Source organism: Trichechus manatus, unplaced genomic scaffold (genome assembly GCF_000243295.1).
Source record: "Trichechus manatus latirostris isolate Lorelei unplaced genomic scaffold, TriManLat1.0 scaffold00118, whole genome shotgun sequence".
Taxonomy (NCBI): Eukaryota; Metazoa; Chordata; class Mammalia; order Sirenia; family Trichechidae; genus Trichechus; species Trichechus manatus.
Window position 1 is genome coordinate 4,816,843 of NW_004444054.1, and position 14,277 is coordinate 4,831,119.

General features: G+C 36.9%; 1 protein-coding gene across 1 annotated transcript in view; it reads left to right on the forward strand.

The window, feature by feature from the left end:
* Positions 1-14,277, forward strand: part of PCCA (propionyl-CoA carboxylase subunit alpha) — a 472,769-nt gene that overhangs the window by 83,881 nt on the left and 374,611 nt on the right. Inside the window, exon 6 of the mRNA XM_004384162.1 lies at positions 6,096-6,149. Coding sequence (XP_004384219.1) covers positions 6,096-6,149 — 54 coding nt within the window. The remainder of the gene's footprint in view (positions 1-6,095; positions 6,150-14,277) is intronic.

Sequence of the window (14,277 nt, forward strand, 5' to 3'; positions counted from 1 at the left end):
TTGGAAGTATCCCTTCCTTTTCTATGTTCTGAAATAATTTGAGTAATACTAGTGTATGCTCTTCTCTGAATGTTTGGTAGAGTTCTCTAGTGAAGCCATCTGGGTCAGAGCTTTTTTTTATTGGAAGTTTTTTTAATTACCTTTTCAATCTCTTCTCTTGTTATGGGTCTGTTCAGAGTTTCAACATCAATTTGTGATAGTTTGGGTAGGTAGTATGTTTCTAGAAATTTGTCCATTTCCTCTAGATTTTCAGATTTTTTTCAGTATAGTTTTTCATAGTACTCTGTTATGATCCTTTTTATTTCAGTTGTACCTGTTGTAATGTCCCCTATTTTATTTCTTATTTGTGTTATTTGCATCCTCTCCTGCTTTTCTTTTGTCAGTTTGGCCAGTAGTTTGTCTATTTTGTTGATCCTTTTGAAGAACCAACTTTTAGTTTTGTTGATTGTTTCTATTATTTTTCTATTCTCTATTTCATTTATTTCTACTCTGATCTTTATTATTTCCTTTCTTCTAGTGGCTGTAGGCTTCTTTTGCTGTTCTCTTTCTATTTGTTGGAGTTCTGTAGTTAATGTTTTGATTTTGTCCCTTTTTTGATGTGTGCATTTACTGCTATAAATTGACCTCTGATGGTCTTCTGTCACCCTGTGCTTTTTAAGCAGATGTTAGTTTGCATGTAATTGATTTTTTTTCTTGTGCTTCCTGTTTTTTAATTTCTGCTTTTGTGGCACTGTGATCAGAGAAGATACTTTGTATCATCTCACTGTTTTGGATTTTGTTGAGCGTTTCTTTGTGGCCTAAGATGTGGTCTATTCTGGAGAACGTTCCATGTGTGTTGGAAAAGAATGTGTACTTTACCGCTGTTGGGTGGAGTGTTCTATATATGTCTATGAGTTCAAATTGGCTGATTGTGGCCTTTAGATCTTCTGTATCTTTGTTGAGTTTCTTTCTAGATGTTCTGTCCTTTACCAAGAGTGGTGTGTTGACATCTACTATTATTGTGGAACTGTCAATTTCTCTTTTCAGTGCTGTTAAAGTTCCTTTTATATATTTTGGAACCCTTTCATTGGGTGCGTAGATATTATTATTATGTCTTCATGCTGGCTTATCCCTTTAATCATGATATACTGCCCTTCTTTGTCTTTTATGGTGGATTTTGTTTTAAAGTCTGTTTTATCTGAGATTAGTATTGCCATTCTTGGTCTTTTTTTGTGGCTGTTTGCTTGATATATTTTTTTCCATCCTTTGATTTTTCTTTCCTTTATTTTATGTATTTAATTGTACTTTAGATGAAAGTTTACAGAACAAAATAGCTTCTCATTAAACAGTGCACATATTGTTTTATGAGATTGGTTGACAACCCTAGGACATGTCAACACTCTTCCTTATCGACCTTGGGTTCCCTATTACCAGCTTCCCTGTCCCCTTCTGCCCTCTAGTCCTTTTCCCTGGGCTGTTGTGCCCTGTTAGTCTTATTTTGTTTTATGGGCCTGTCTAATCTTTGAAAGAAGGGTAATCCTTGTGAGTGACTTCATTACTGACTAAAAGAGTGTCCGGGGGCCATTCTCTCAGGGTTTCTCCAGTCCCTGTCAAACTGGTAATTCTAGTCTGTTTTTGTTCCATCCTTTGATTTTTAATGTATATATATCTTTGTTTATAAGGGGTGTCTCTTATAGACAGCATCTTGATGGATCCTGTTTTTTCAATCCATTCTGTCACTCTTTGTCTCTTTATGGGTGCATTTAGGCCATTTGCATTCAGTGTAATTATTGATAGTGTGAGTTTATTGTTGTCATTTTGTAGGTTTTTTTTTTTTTTTTGGTGGTACTGACGATTTCCTCATTCCCCTTACTCTGCTTTGCTGAATTCCTTTTGTTTGTGGATTTTTTTCATTTCTTTTGTTTTTGTAGATTTTATTTTTACTGAGACTTTATGTTTTTCTTCCTTATTTTGATGAGTAGGTTTGTTAACTTTCTTCGTGGTTACCTTGAAATTTACCCTTATCTTCCTAGGTTTGAACCAGTCTATTATTACTTGGTTTCACCTTGCCTTCCTCTGCATTAAAAAGTTCTGTACCTACACCATTTATTCCCTCTTTTATTGTTCTGATGTTGCTGTCATTTGCAGATGAACCTCTGTAGTTGCGTGATGTAAATCTTTTGGCTTTGAATAATCCTTGCGAGTTCATTTCCTAGGTTGGTATCTAGCTGGTGCAATCTTGTGTCCTTGATTCAGCCTGTTGTCTGATGTTGTTTGTTCCCAAACTGAAGGACTCCTTTTAATAAGTCTTGTAAATTTGGTTTGGTTTTTACATATTCCCTTAATTTCTGTTTATCTGGAAATGTCTTTATTTCACCATCATATTTGAATGAGAGTTTTGCAGGATATATATTTCTTGGATGGCAATTTTTTTCTTTCAAGGTTTTATATATGTCCTCCCATTGCCTTCTTACCTGCATGGTTTTTGTCTAGTATGTGACTTTTCATTTTTCTTGAGCTGCTCTCAGGATTCTTTGTTTGTCTTTGGTTTTAGCTAGTGTGATTATGAGATGCCTTGGTGATTTTCTTTTGGTGTCTATCTTATATGGGGTTCGTTGAGCTTCTTGGGTGGTCAGCTTTTCATCTTTCCTGATATTAGGGAAGTTTTCTGTTCAGTAATTCTTCAATGATCCTCTCTGTGTTTTCTGTTTTCTCCCCATGTTCGGGAACTCCGGTCACTTGCAGAATTTTGGTTTTGATTGTATCCCATATAATTCTTGGGGTTTCATCATTTAAAAAAATTTTTTTCAATTGTGCTTTAAGTGAAAGTTTACAATTCAAGTTAGTTTCTCATACAAACATTTCTACACACGTTGTTATGTGACCTTAGTTGCTCTTCCTATACTGTGACAACACACTCCTTTCCACTCCGTATTTCCCGTGTCCATTCAACCAGCTGCTGACCCTCTGCCTTCCCGTCTTGCCTCTGGACAAGAGCTGCCTATTTAGTCTCATATTTACTTGAGCTAAGAAGCACAGTCTTCATGAGTATCATTTTATGTCCCATAGTCCAGTCTAATGTTTGTCTGAATAGTTGGCCGTGTGAATGGTTTTAGTTCTGGGTTAATAGATAATCCGGGGGCCATGTGTTCCGGGATTCCTCTAGTCTCAGTCAAAACATTAAGTCTGGTCTTTTTACTAATATTTGGATCCTGCACCCCACTTTTCTCCTGTTCCATCAGGGACTCTCTGTTGTGTTCCCTTTCAGGGCGGTCATTGGTGGTAGCCAGGCACTATCTAGTTATGGTCTCAGGCTGATGGAGTCTCTGGTTCATGTGGCCCTTTCTGTCTCTTGGGCTAATACAGTAGTTTCCATGTGTCTTTGGTGTTCTTCATTCTCCTTTGCTCCAGGTGGGTTGGGACCAGCTGATGCATCTGTCTTCATTTTTCTTTGTTCTTTTTTCTGATTTTTCCTTGGTTGTATCCAAGTATTTGCATTCATTTTCACTGATTCTGTCTTCCATCGTTTCAAACCTCTTCCTCAGTGCTTCTATAACACTGTCCGTTTCTGAGATCTTGTTTATCTTTTGGATTTCTAATGTTGTTTTTGTATAATTTCTAATTCTGAATTCATTTTTGGCTTTTGTTCCTGTATTTTTTTTCCTGAATTCTTCCATTTTTTTGGTCTGTATTTTCCATGAATTTGCCTGCCTTTTCTATGAATTTATGTATTTTTTCCTTATTTTTGTCTGCTTTTTGCTTTAACTCTTGGATTGCTCAGAATGTTGGAGATTTGAATTCCCTATCAGGTAGTTCTAGTGCCTTTTTTTCTACTGGAAAGTCATCTGTTTTATTTTGGATGCCTACTGGAACCATCGTGTCCTGTTTTTTAATATATTTTGATATTGTTTGCTGTCTTCGGGAAATTCAGTAGTTATTTTCTTAGTTTTTTGATTGTAGATTTGTTTTGTCTTGTTTTTTGTTTTATCTGGTTATGTCTGAGCAGGCAGGGTATGTGTATTCTTTGTTGTTTGCTCATCTGTGGACCATATATTTTTCACCTCCTTGTCCAATAGGTAGGGCTAGTTGCTCAGCTGTAGTGTCGCAGGGCAGGTCCAGCTGAAGGGGAGGGGCTGGGATGGGTTGTTGTGGCATGTACTGGGACCAACAAGGTGAGCCAGGTGTCAATGCAGCACAGGTTCCAGTAGGCCATGCCTTTGCTGCTCGGGAGTGCAGTTGTCCAGCACAAAGTGCAGATAGGCTGGAGGGAAGGGGAGGAGTAGGTTGTGATGTGTAGAGGTAGGTTGGGTATGGAAAAGGAGAGAGAGAGGAGAGAGACACAGGAGCAGGGGAAAAAAAAAAAGATGTGCTGAGGGAGACTGCCATTCTAGTGGAGATACAAGAAACCGAGAAATGAAGAAAAACAAAAAGGAAAAAAACAGAATGAAAAAAAAAATGCTCCCAGGGATCTTACCAGCGTGGCTCTGCAGACTGGGGAAGCAGCTCCTAAGCTGTGCAGTATAGCCTAGCTAGAAAGGGTGGAAATAAAACACAGTGCCAGGTATTCAGGAGACAGGAAAAGAAGGTAAGTAGAAAGAGACAAGAAACTGGGAAATGAAGAAAAATAAAAAGGAAAAAAGAAACAAAATAAACACCAAAAAAAAAGAAAAGAAAAGAATGAAAGAAAAAAAAAAAAGGCCCCAGGGATCCTACTAGCATGATGGTGCGAATCGGGAAAGCAGTTTCCTGGCTGAGCGGCACTTCCCAGCCTGTCAAGAAGAAGCAGAGATGGCACATGGGGTCAGGTGTTCAAGAGAAAGGAGTAGGAGAGGAGATGAGAGGCAGGGAACAAATCAAAAGAGGCTGAAAAAAGCAATACCAGCTACAAAAAAATGGCAGTGAAGAAGCCAGCCAGTGTGGGCAGGGCAAATCGGAGTGGCACGGATCTGACATCTCCTGTGCCTGAGTCGTGTTCCTCCAGGAAGCCGCAAATCGGCCCGCCAGGAAGTAGCGAATTGGCCCTTCCGGAAGCCCGAAATCGGCCTGCCAAGAAGCAGCAAATTGGCCTACCGAGAAGCCAGGAGTTAGCCTGCTGGGAAGCAGTGAATTGGGCCCTTCAGGGAGCCGGGAATCGACCTGGTGGGAAGCAGCAAATCGGCCCTCCAGGAAGCCCGGAATCTACCCAGCCGGAAGCAGTGAATCTGCCCGCCAGGAAGCCCCAGGTCAGCCCTCCTGGAAGTAGAGAATGGGCTCTCTTGGAAGCTGTGAGTCGGCCCACTGAGAAACAGCGAATTAGCTCACCAGGAAGCTGGTAATTGCCCCCCCACCCCGGGAAGCTATGGATCAGCCAGCTGGGTAGCAGTGAAGGCCAAGCAGGGGGAGGCAGGTTAGGGGGTGGAGGAGCGTGTCTCACTCGTTACTGGTTGCTCTGTCTCCTGCTGGGAGCTCCATGAATCTGCTTTGTGGACTCTGTCTGCTGATCTCTGATAGGAGTCCAAGATGGTGGATTCATCTTATATAGCTGATTGGGGATCTCTGTTCATAACTCTCCTCCTCACTCTCTGTTCTCTGTCAGTTTCTTATTTAGTTCGTTGCTTGGTTGAGTTCTTTATCTCTTCATTTGATGCTTAGGGTTCCAGGATTGATGTTTGTCTGTTTTAGTTTTTTGGGTCTTTTCTGTGGAGGGACAGCATGGTGCTTCTGTCTATAGCGCCATGTTTGCTCTGCCTGCAAAAATTTTATTTTAACATATTCTTTGACCCACCAGCTGTTATAAAATTCTGTAAACTTGTGATTGAAAGTAGCTTTAGAAAAAGTAGGGGGAGTTTGAATTGTGTTGAATAATGCAGTCAAATGCAGGCGTACAGGAAATGTGTAGGTGTATGGGTCAGGTTATGGTCAGGACAAAGGTAGTATGTAGGAAGTGAATGTAACTGGCACTTCTTGGGATTTGGGTCTGTCCACGAGGAATGTGATAGAGAGCTGAATCAGTATTTAAGAGAAGTAACCTTATTTAAGAGGCCTTGAACAATAAACACATCAGTATGTTCTGTAATTGATTATAAGGTTTTTGAAATATGATAATGTTGAAAATGCTTTTTGTTTTTATTTTCAAGGTACACCCAGGTTATGGATTCCTTTCAGAAAACAAAGAATTTGCCAAATGTTTGGTAAGTTTGTAGTTAACCAGAAACTGTTAACTTTTGTTTCAGAAAGCAGTGTAGTGTCATGGCTTTTGTTAAATGTGAGTAGTAATGAATTAGAGAATTTTTATTGACCCAACATTTCTTTGACAATAGTTTGCAAAAAGTGAAGAGTTTTTATTCTGTAACCCAAATTTTGATTTGAACAGTAATTATATAAATGGAAAATTTATAAAATCACCATCTAATGAACAACACCTAATTTGTTATTTAATGCATAGACTTTGAATTTTAATTAATTAGTTACTCATTGGATATTTATAATGCAAATTTAACTTAAAGTTTAAAATGTTTAGTTTTATGATAATGTCTACCTAACCAATATGTTAACACTGTTAGTCTGAAGTTAACTGCTGTTGAGACTCATTGTGCAGGGTTATGGAAGTATTGGGACCATGGGCCATGGATATTCATTAATATTTTTCCCCAACATTTTTTTAAATGAAAAACTTAAGGCATTCAGAAAAGCTTAAGGAATTGTACCATGAATACCAGTATACCCACCACCTAGATTCTACAATTAACATTCTGTTAAGTTAATTTTTGTATGTGGTGTGAGGTAAGGGTCTAAATTCAGTTTTTTGAATGTGGCTATTCAGTTGTTCCATACTATCTTTTGAAAAAATGATCCTTTCCTCTTTGAATTGCCTTGGCACCATTTCAAAAAAAACAATGAACATACATATGTGAATATTACTTCTGGACCGCCTATCAAGTGATATATGTCTTCCAACTTTGTTTCTCTTTTTTAATGTTGGTTTGGTTTTTCTCTGTCATCTGCATGTCCATATAAATTTTAGAATTCACTTAATAATTTCTCCAGAAAAGCATGGTGGAATTTTGATTATGATTGCATTGACTCTATAGGTCGGTGAGTTAGGAGAGATTGAGTCCAGATGAACTGGATTAATTGCCTGCTAAAGCAAATGAACAAAAAACAAATACTCATGATAGGAACATAAAAGAATTTAGCTTTCTGAAATTAACATATTATTCACAATACATAACACATACTCAAGAAAAAAGACAATATGGGTGGACACTAAGATAAATATTGGTAATAGGAGACAAAGATTTTTTTCCCCTTAGAAGTCTTTTTTTAAGGGGAAAAGTACTACAAACTGCCCATTTTGCTTCAGCCCCATTGAATGGACCTAACCTCCACTAGTTAAAGAAACCCATCTGTGGATAATAAGTGCTTTTAAAAATACTTTGTCCACACCACCTCCTATTTACCTCAATAGTCCTACTAGTCTTCACTGATGACATCTTAGTTTAACAGCCTCCTTCCTCACCAGGGACTACAGTCTTCTCTCTCGGGACTTCCTGACTTTAGAAATCCAGTTCAAACACATATCCTATGCTTATTCAATAATTCAGTCTCAACCTGAAAGAGGATGCTGATATTCATCCTCCATTTCTACACATATCAACCATGGGTAATAGAGGCTCCCATTTCACATCCCAGCGTGCTCACAGAAGGGTGGGATTTAAGTTTGCACCAGTCATTAAAAGTACATTAGATGTCAAATATTATAGTTCCACCAGGGCTAAAATAAATTATATTGTAATCAGGGCTATTGATATATATTAATGGGAGATTCTGCTTTTGATGGAGTCCCCGGGTGGTGCAAATGGTTAAGTGCTTGACTACTAATTGAAAGGTTGGTGGTTTGAACCCACCCAAGGTGCCTCAAAAGACAGGCCTGGCGATCTGCTTCTGAAAGGTCACAGCCTTCAAAACCTATGAAGCAGTTCTACTCTGCACACATGGAGTCGCCATGAATTGAATCGACTAGCCAGCAACTAACAACAACAAAAACAACTGCTTTTGATAATAGTCAAGTAGCTTGTATCAAACCAACCCTTCCACAGATAACAGATATAAACTCTGGACAAAACAGAAAAAGTTACTACCTGAAGGGACTAGAGAGCAACCAAAGGTAGGTAGAAACAAGAAGGTAATCTGCTCTTGGGAAAGGAAGTAGCACTGGGGTAGATTCCTTTTTTTTTTTTTTTAGAAATTTTTGTTTAGTTCACTGAACGAGTTCTGGAGTATACATGCATGGGTCAGATTCCAAGCAGTCTAGCCAGGGCTGAAATAACCAGAGAAATACCAGCTGCTTCTCACTGCTAGTTTTTCGGGAAAATATTCTAGCTGAGCTTTGAACCCCTGTTTGAACTGTGACACTCTAACAGGCCCTGTTTGTTCTCCCACCTAATCTTTCTGCCCAGTTATCATTGTCACCTTTTGAGACTGCTGACCCCTCTTTCCCATGTGTCACAGTGGTAAATCCTGATTCGTGAAAGCCAATCATGTCACCTTGCCCTCACCAGTGATTGGTTTAGCAGTAGGCTTGTGGCCCAGTTTGGCTAATGGCAAGTGGGGTGCTTTCAGGTAAAGGTTTCAACTCAAAAGTAGATGTACATTAAGAAAGTTTCTTCTCTTCTGCTGGTTGTTGCTGGTTCTGTATGTGACCTGTAGAACTGTTGCACCCACGTTGTTGCCAGGATGGTCTTTTTGCCTCAGAGAAGGAATCAGATCCTTGTATGATGTCATGGAGCTACCACTGAGCTGCTTTTGGATTTCTTTTGTATGCAGTCACAAGATTTTCTTATTATTTAAGCCATTTGAACTGAGGGTTTTTGTCATTGCTGTTGTTACTGTTGTTGTTTTTTACTTTTGGCCAGAAACTACCTGGCAGAGAGATGAATGTTTTATAAGTTGGTATTCTATTAACTGGTTGTTAAAATATGACTTCTGATTCTTATGATAAATTTTATGAAATAATTCAGACAAAATTATTTACAGGCTACATGGCAAATAGGGCATGCTTCAATTATAAAGTGAATAATTTTTTATTTTTCTTAATTTATTTAAAAATTAATCTCTTGTCATTGACTAAAAAAGAAAAAAAATCCCGTTGCCGTCGAGTCTATTCCAACTCATAGCGACCCTATAGGACAGAGTGGAACTACCCCATAGGGTTTCCAAGGAGTGGCTGGTGGATACAAACTGCCGACTTTTGGTTAGCAGCTGTAGCTCTTAATAGAAGATTCAAATTATATACCTTTTGGACATTTTTTCTCTATCTCTTTTCGCTATGTAGGTGGGGTATATTTATCTTGGGACTCACTAGAATTTCTTATTTTAGACAATATATTTTTGATTTTGATTATCACCCAAATTGTGTGCAAGCAGAAGGCTGAAATTAAGTTTTTTAAATTCTTTTGCATCACTCAAGGAGCTTTGAGTATATGCTTGCTAACTGCTTCTTAGATAGGAGAAGTTGATAAATTAAAATTTGGAATTCTGAAAATAAGTGCAGCACAAGCATTTTGAGAAGCTTGTTTATATTTTTATGGGTAATGCTATTTCTAATTTATAGTAAATTTGTGATCTGTTAAAAAGTGTTTTCATCGATTTGTTTGTTTATAAGTCCTAAGCATAGAATTCAGTAGGAAAGATTTTATTTTGTTTTAATCAAGGTATAATATTGTTTGAGAGTTTCATTGGATTAAGTGAAAGAATATTATAACTTATATATATGTAGTAAATGGTTCTTATTGCCCCCAAATACATTCTAAGTTTAATTTTTAAGTGCATGCTTTCTAAATGTGCAAAGAGGCAGAGATAATGAGATGATTGCGGGGGCTTTATTTTTGGACTGGACATTGTCTAAGGATATTGTTACAAAGTTCCTCAGGCATCATATTGAAGTACAGTATGTGATATGCTAATTTGCTAAGTGGAGAGTATTCTGTTTTTGGGTGTCTACATTTTCCAGCATAGTTATGGTGTATGTGTGTGCACCCTTGTGTGTGTGCACATTTGTGTATTTTCTTAGCTTTCTATTCAGTCCTTCATAAGATAGTTGATTGTTGAATACAGGTGTTAAGAGAAATAAGAACACATCATATAATAAAAATAATGTGTTGTATTTCTTAACCACTGTATTTTTATTTACGAGGAAATGGTTGAATTAATAATGACAGCCTTTAGATATGCTGTTGCTAATGAGAATGCTACAATTTATATAAAATATATTGAATATGTAAAGAGAATTATTAGGTATTTATATATTATGTATTCAAGTGATATGTGTTTCGCCAGTGTAGCGTGTATTTACTCATTGTGTGATATTGTTAATATTGTATAATGACATAATATTTAGAAGGCTAACTTGGTTATAGTACACCTGAAATACAAATTTAAAATCAATTTAATGTAATTGTTCAAGGTGGGTGATAGGTACATGAGGGTTTATTATACTATTCTGTTTACTTCTGAGTATGTTTGAAATTTTCCATTAAAAAAAAATTTATATAAGGAAATGCACTAAGCCCAGAAGCAGCGTGTTCTTATATCCTATACAGGCATACCTCATTTTATTGTGCTTAGCTTTATTGCACTTTGCAGATATTATGTTTTTTACAAATTGGAGATTTGTGGCAACCCTGCATTGAGCAAGTCTGTCAGCGCCATTTTTCCAACAGTATGTGCTCACTTCATGTCTCTGTTTCACAGTTTGGTAATTCTCACAATGTTTCAAACTTTTTCATTGTTATTTTATCTGTTATAGTGATCTGTGATCAATGATCTTTGATGTTACTATTGTAATTGTTTTGGGGTGCCACGAGCTGTGCCCATATAAGATGGGAAACTTAATAAATGTGTGTGTTCACCTTTAAAAACTCCCATTTATTTGGAGGATCCTAGTCAGGTCTTGGAACCTTGGTGGCACAGTGGTTAAGAGCTGTGGTGAGCTATGGCGCTAACCAAAAGGCTGGCAGTTCAAACCTACTAGCCACTCTTTGGAAACCCTATGGGGCAGTTCTACACACTCCTGTGGGGTTGCTATGAGTCGGAAGCCTTGGCGGCGCAGTGGTGCTAACTTGGCTCAGTTAGCTCGATTGCTAACTGAAAGGTTGGCAGTTCAAGCCCACCAGCCGCTCCTCGGAAGAAAGATGCGGCAGTGTGTGTCCATAAAGATTACCACCGTGGAAACTCTCTGGGGGCATTCTGCTCTGCCTTATAAGGTCGCTGTGAGTCAAACTCGACTGGATGGCAGTGGGTTTGGGTTGGTTGGTTGGTTTGTTTTGGTAGTCTGGTCATGGTTTCCTAGCTCACTTTTCCCTATAACTCATCCTAATTCTTCATGTCCTGAACCTTCCGAAAGATTACTCTGGTACCCAAATATGTGTATATGTCAATTTAAAAAATTATTAAGAATCCTCATCTTTGTATTGAGTTTATTAAAACCTATGTCTCTGAAAAATGTGAATATATATGCAGTACAGATTATTTTATGATTTATTTAAATGAAGTTACTTTGTATCTTAAACATTTTCTTATATTTCTTATGTGATAGTTAAGTTGTTAATTGTGGGAAATTTTTTTAGAATTTACTTTAAAAAGTTATTTACATCAAAGTTTTAATATAATTTATGCATTGTGAAACTCACTATTTGAAATAAGGAGCACTTACAAGTAAAGCGTATTTGATAAATACAGAATGTTTGGTAGTGTCTGCAGTGTCAATCGGTCTAGTTCCAGATTCATCTTTGCTTCTTGTGAAGTGTTATACTTTAGGTAATGTATTCGTTCTTTCTACAGTAAACCTTAGTTTCTTTATGTTAAAAAAAAAGGCAATGATGATCTTTCCCTTGAAATATTATTGTGAAGAGAAATAGTGTTAATGTACCTAGCACATGGCATGTGATGAGCATGCAACAGTCACATAGCATTTGCTTATTTACAAGGTGCAAACTGCACCCCTCCCCCCAAAAAAAGTATTAAAATGTTATCTTGGATCTATTCCATGTGTGTTAGAGGTGGGAGATCTAGCTCTGAAAACTTATAGTGATAGGTTGGTTTGATGCCAAGTGGAACCTTGCAGTATCTGAATCATCTCACTGGATCTCCTACATAGCACACACAACACGAGCCAGATGTGTTACTTAAAATACACTGCATTTAAATGAATGACATTTACACTTACAAAACCATTTTAAAATCTCCTTCAATATATTTTTAATAAAAAGTGCTTATTTTTTCTTCCTCAGATGTGCTTGTGAAATTGAGAATCTTACCATGTATCTTATATTTAAGCCAATACAATAGTTTCCTTCCTGTTTTTCCTTCAATATAGCTTTTCCATGCCCTTCATTTCCAGTGGCAAATGTAATGTTAGTAATTATAGAATAGACATCAAATTAAATAAAAAATTATCCTATGTAAAAAGATTAAATTTTTCCAGATCATCTTAACTCAAGCATGACCACTATAAAATAAGTAAATACCCTTCTTATGTATATGAACTGGTTATTAGACCAGAGAGGAGACTTAAAAGGAAACTATCTCCTGGGTGATGTCAGTTACCAAAAAAAAAAAAACAATCAGGGCTTGATCTAGAGTAGTAAAGCGTAATTTTCATAATTCCATGTGTCACATTAAAATATTTATGCTTTACATCCCATTATGGTAAACCACTACTGCTAAGACTGGTTCTTATATGGGACCACATTTCTCAAAGATTTTTTACCATGCTATGCTGTTATGATGGGTATTTGGATTAAAGTAGACAAAATTATCTCCAGGACAAATTAGTTGCCACAAGAAATACTAAATTTTGGATTCATTTGCATTTTGCTTATAATAGAATAAAAATTACTAGAAATTAAGTCCTTATTTTGTCATATTATTATATTAGACTGTTAATTCCTTACACTCACATCATATCAACACTTGGTACAGTTTGGAAAGATGATGTAGTACAGTAGGATGAGCAGCTTCCACTGTTGGTATTTTTTATTTTTTCAGGACTTTGAACTGGTTCATTCTGTGCATTTCTAACAAGTTCCCAGGAAGTTATACCTAAGAATCACTTGGGGGATCTTGTTAAAATGTATATTCTGATTCAGTATATCTGGGTTGGAAATGCACATTCTCTGCAGGAAATTTGTTAGATATGCAAATTCTCAGCAGGGATTTGAACCAGAATGAACCTGTTCAAAGCTCTGGATTTTTTTTTTAACTGTAAAGAATCAAACAGGTTAACTCATTTGAGTTCACCTAGCAAAGGGTGAGAGTATGTATGCCTCAGAGGGACTACAGAAATTGGAAAGAGGTTTATCACTTTCTGTCATAAGTTGGAAGGTGCCAGACACTGTTCAAGATTCTAGATATGCCCAGTGGTGAACAAGACAGTCTTTGTCCCCATCGAGTTTTTTTCTAGTATGGGGAGATGGATAATAAATGAATTAACAAACAAAAAGATCATGATGGGTGCTATAAAGAAAAGAAAAGTGGATGATGAAATACAGCAGTGTTTCTCAGTGTGGTCTGGTGCCTCGGGGTCCCTGAGACCCTTTCAGAAATTCTGTAAAAACTATTTTCATAGTCTTTTCCCCTGTCATTCTCATGATTGTGCTGTGGAGTTTTCCAGAGGCTACATGATCTATGTTATCACAGCAGATTGAATGCAGAACCAGATTAGAATCCATCTGTCTTCTATTAAGCCAGCCATTAAAGAGATTTGCAAAAATGTAGAACGTTATGTCACTCTTATGAATTCATTTTTCATAAAAATGTTATTAATAATTGTTAATTTTAAGTGGTTGTATTATTTTTAAAAGAATGAATATTTTAAAAATTTCTTATTTTTAAATGGCAAATATTGATAGATATTATACCCATAAACAAAAAGTCTTTGAGATCCTCAATTTTCAAGACTGTAAAGGGATTGTGAACCCCAAAAGGTTGAGAAACACTGTGTTAGAGGGTGACTAGGTGACCTCTATAGATGATGAGGGAAAACACCTCTCAGAAGATGACGTTTAAACTGAGATCTGATGGGGGAAAGAACATTTTAGGTAGAAGGATCAAGCTTTCCCTGACTACCCCATCCCACCCCACCTTCACATTTCTGTTTTTCATCTTATTTTATTATTATTACATTACACGTATTTACATATTAAGTCAAGGACCTCTACTTACTCATCTCTGAGATCCTGTTGCTTACATTTTACTTGCCAATCTTTAATTATTCTTTTTTTAAATATTTTATTGTGTTTTAGGTGAAAGTTTACACAG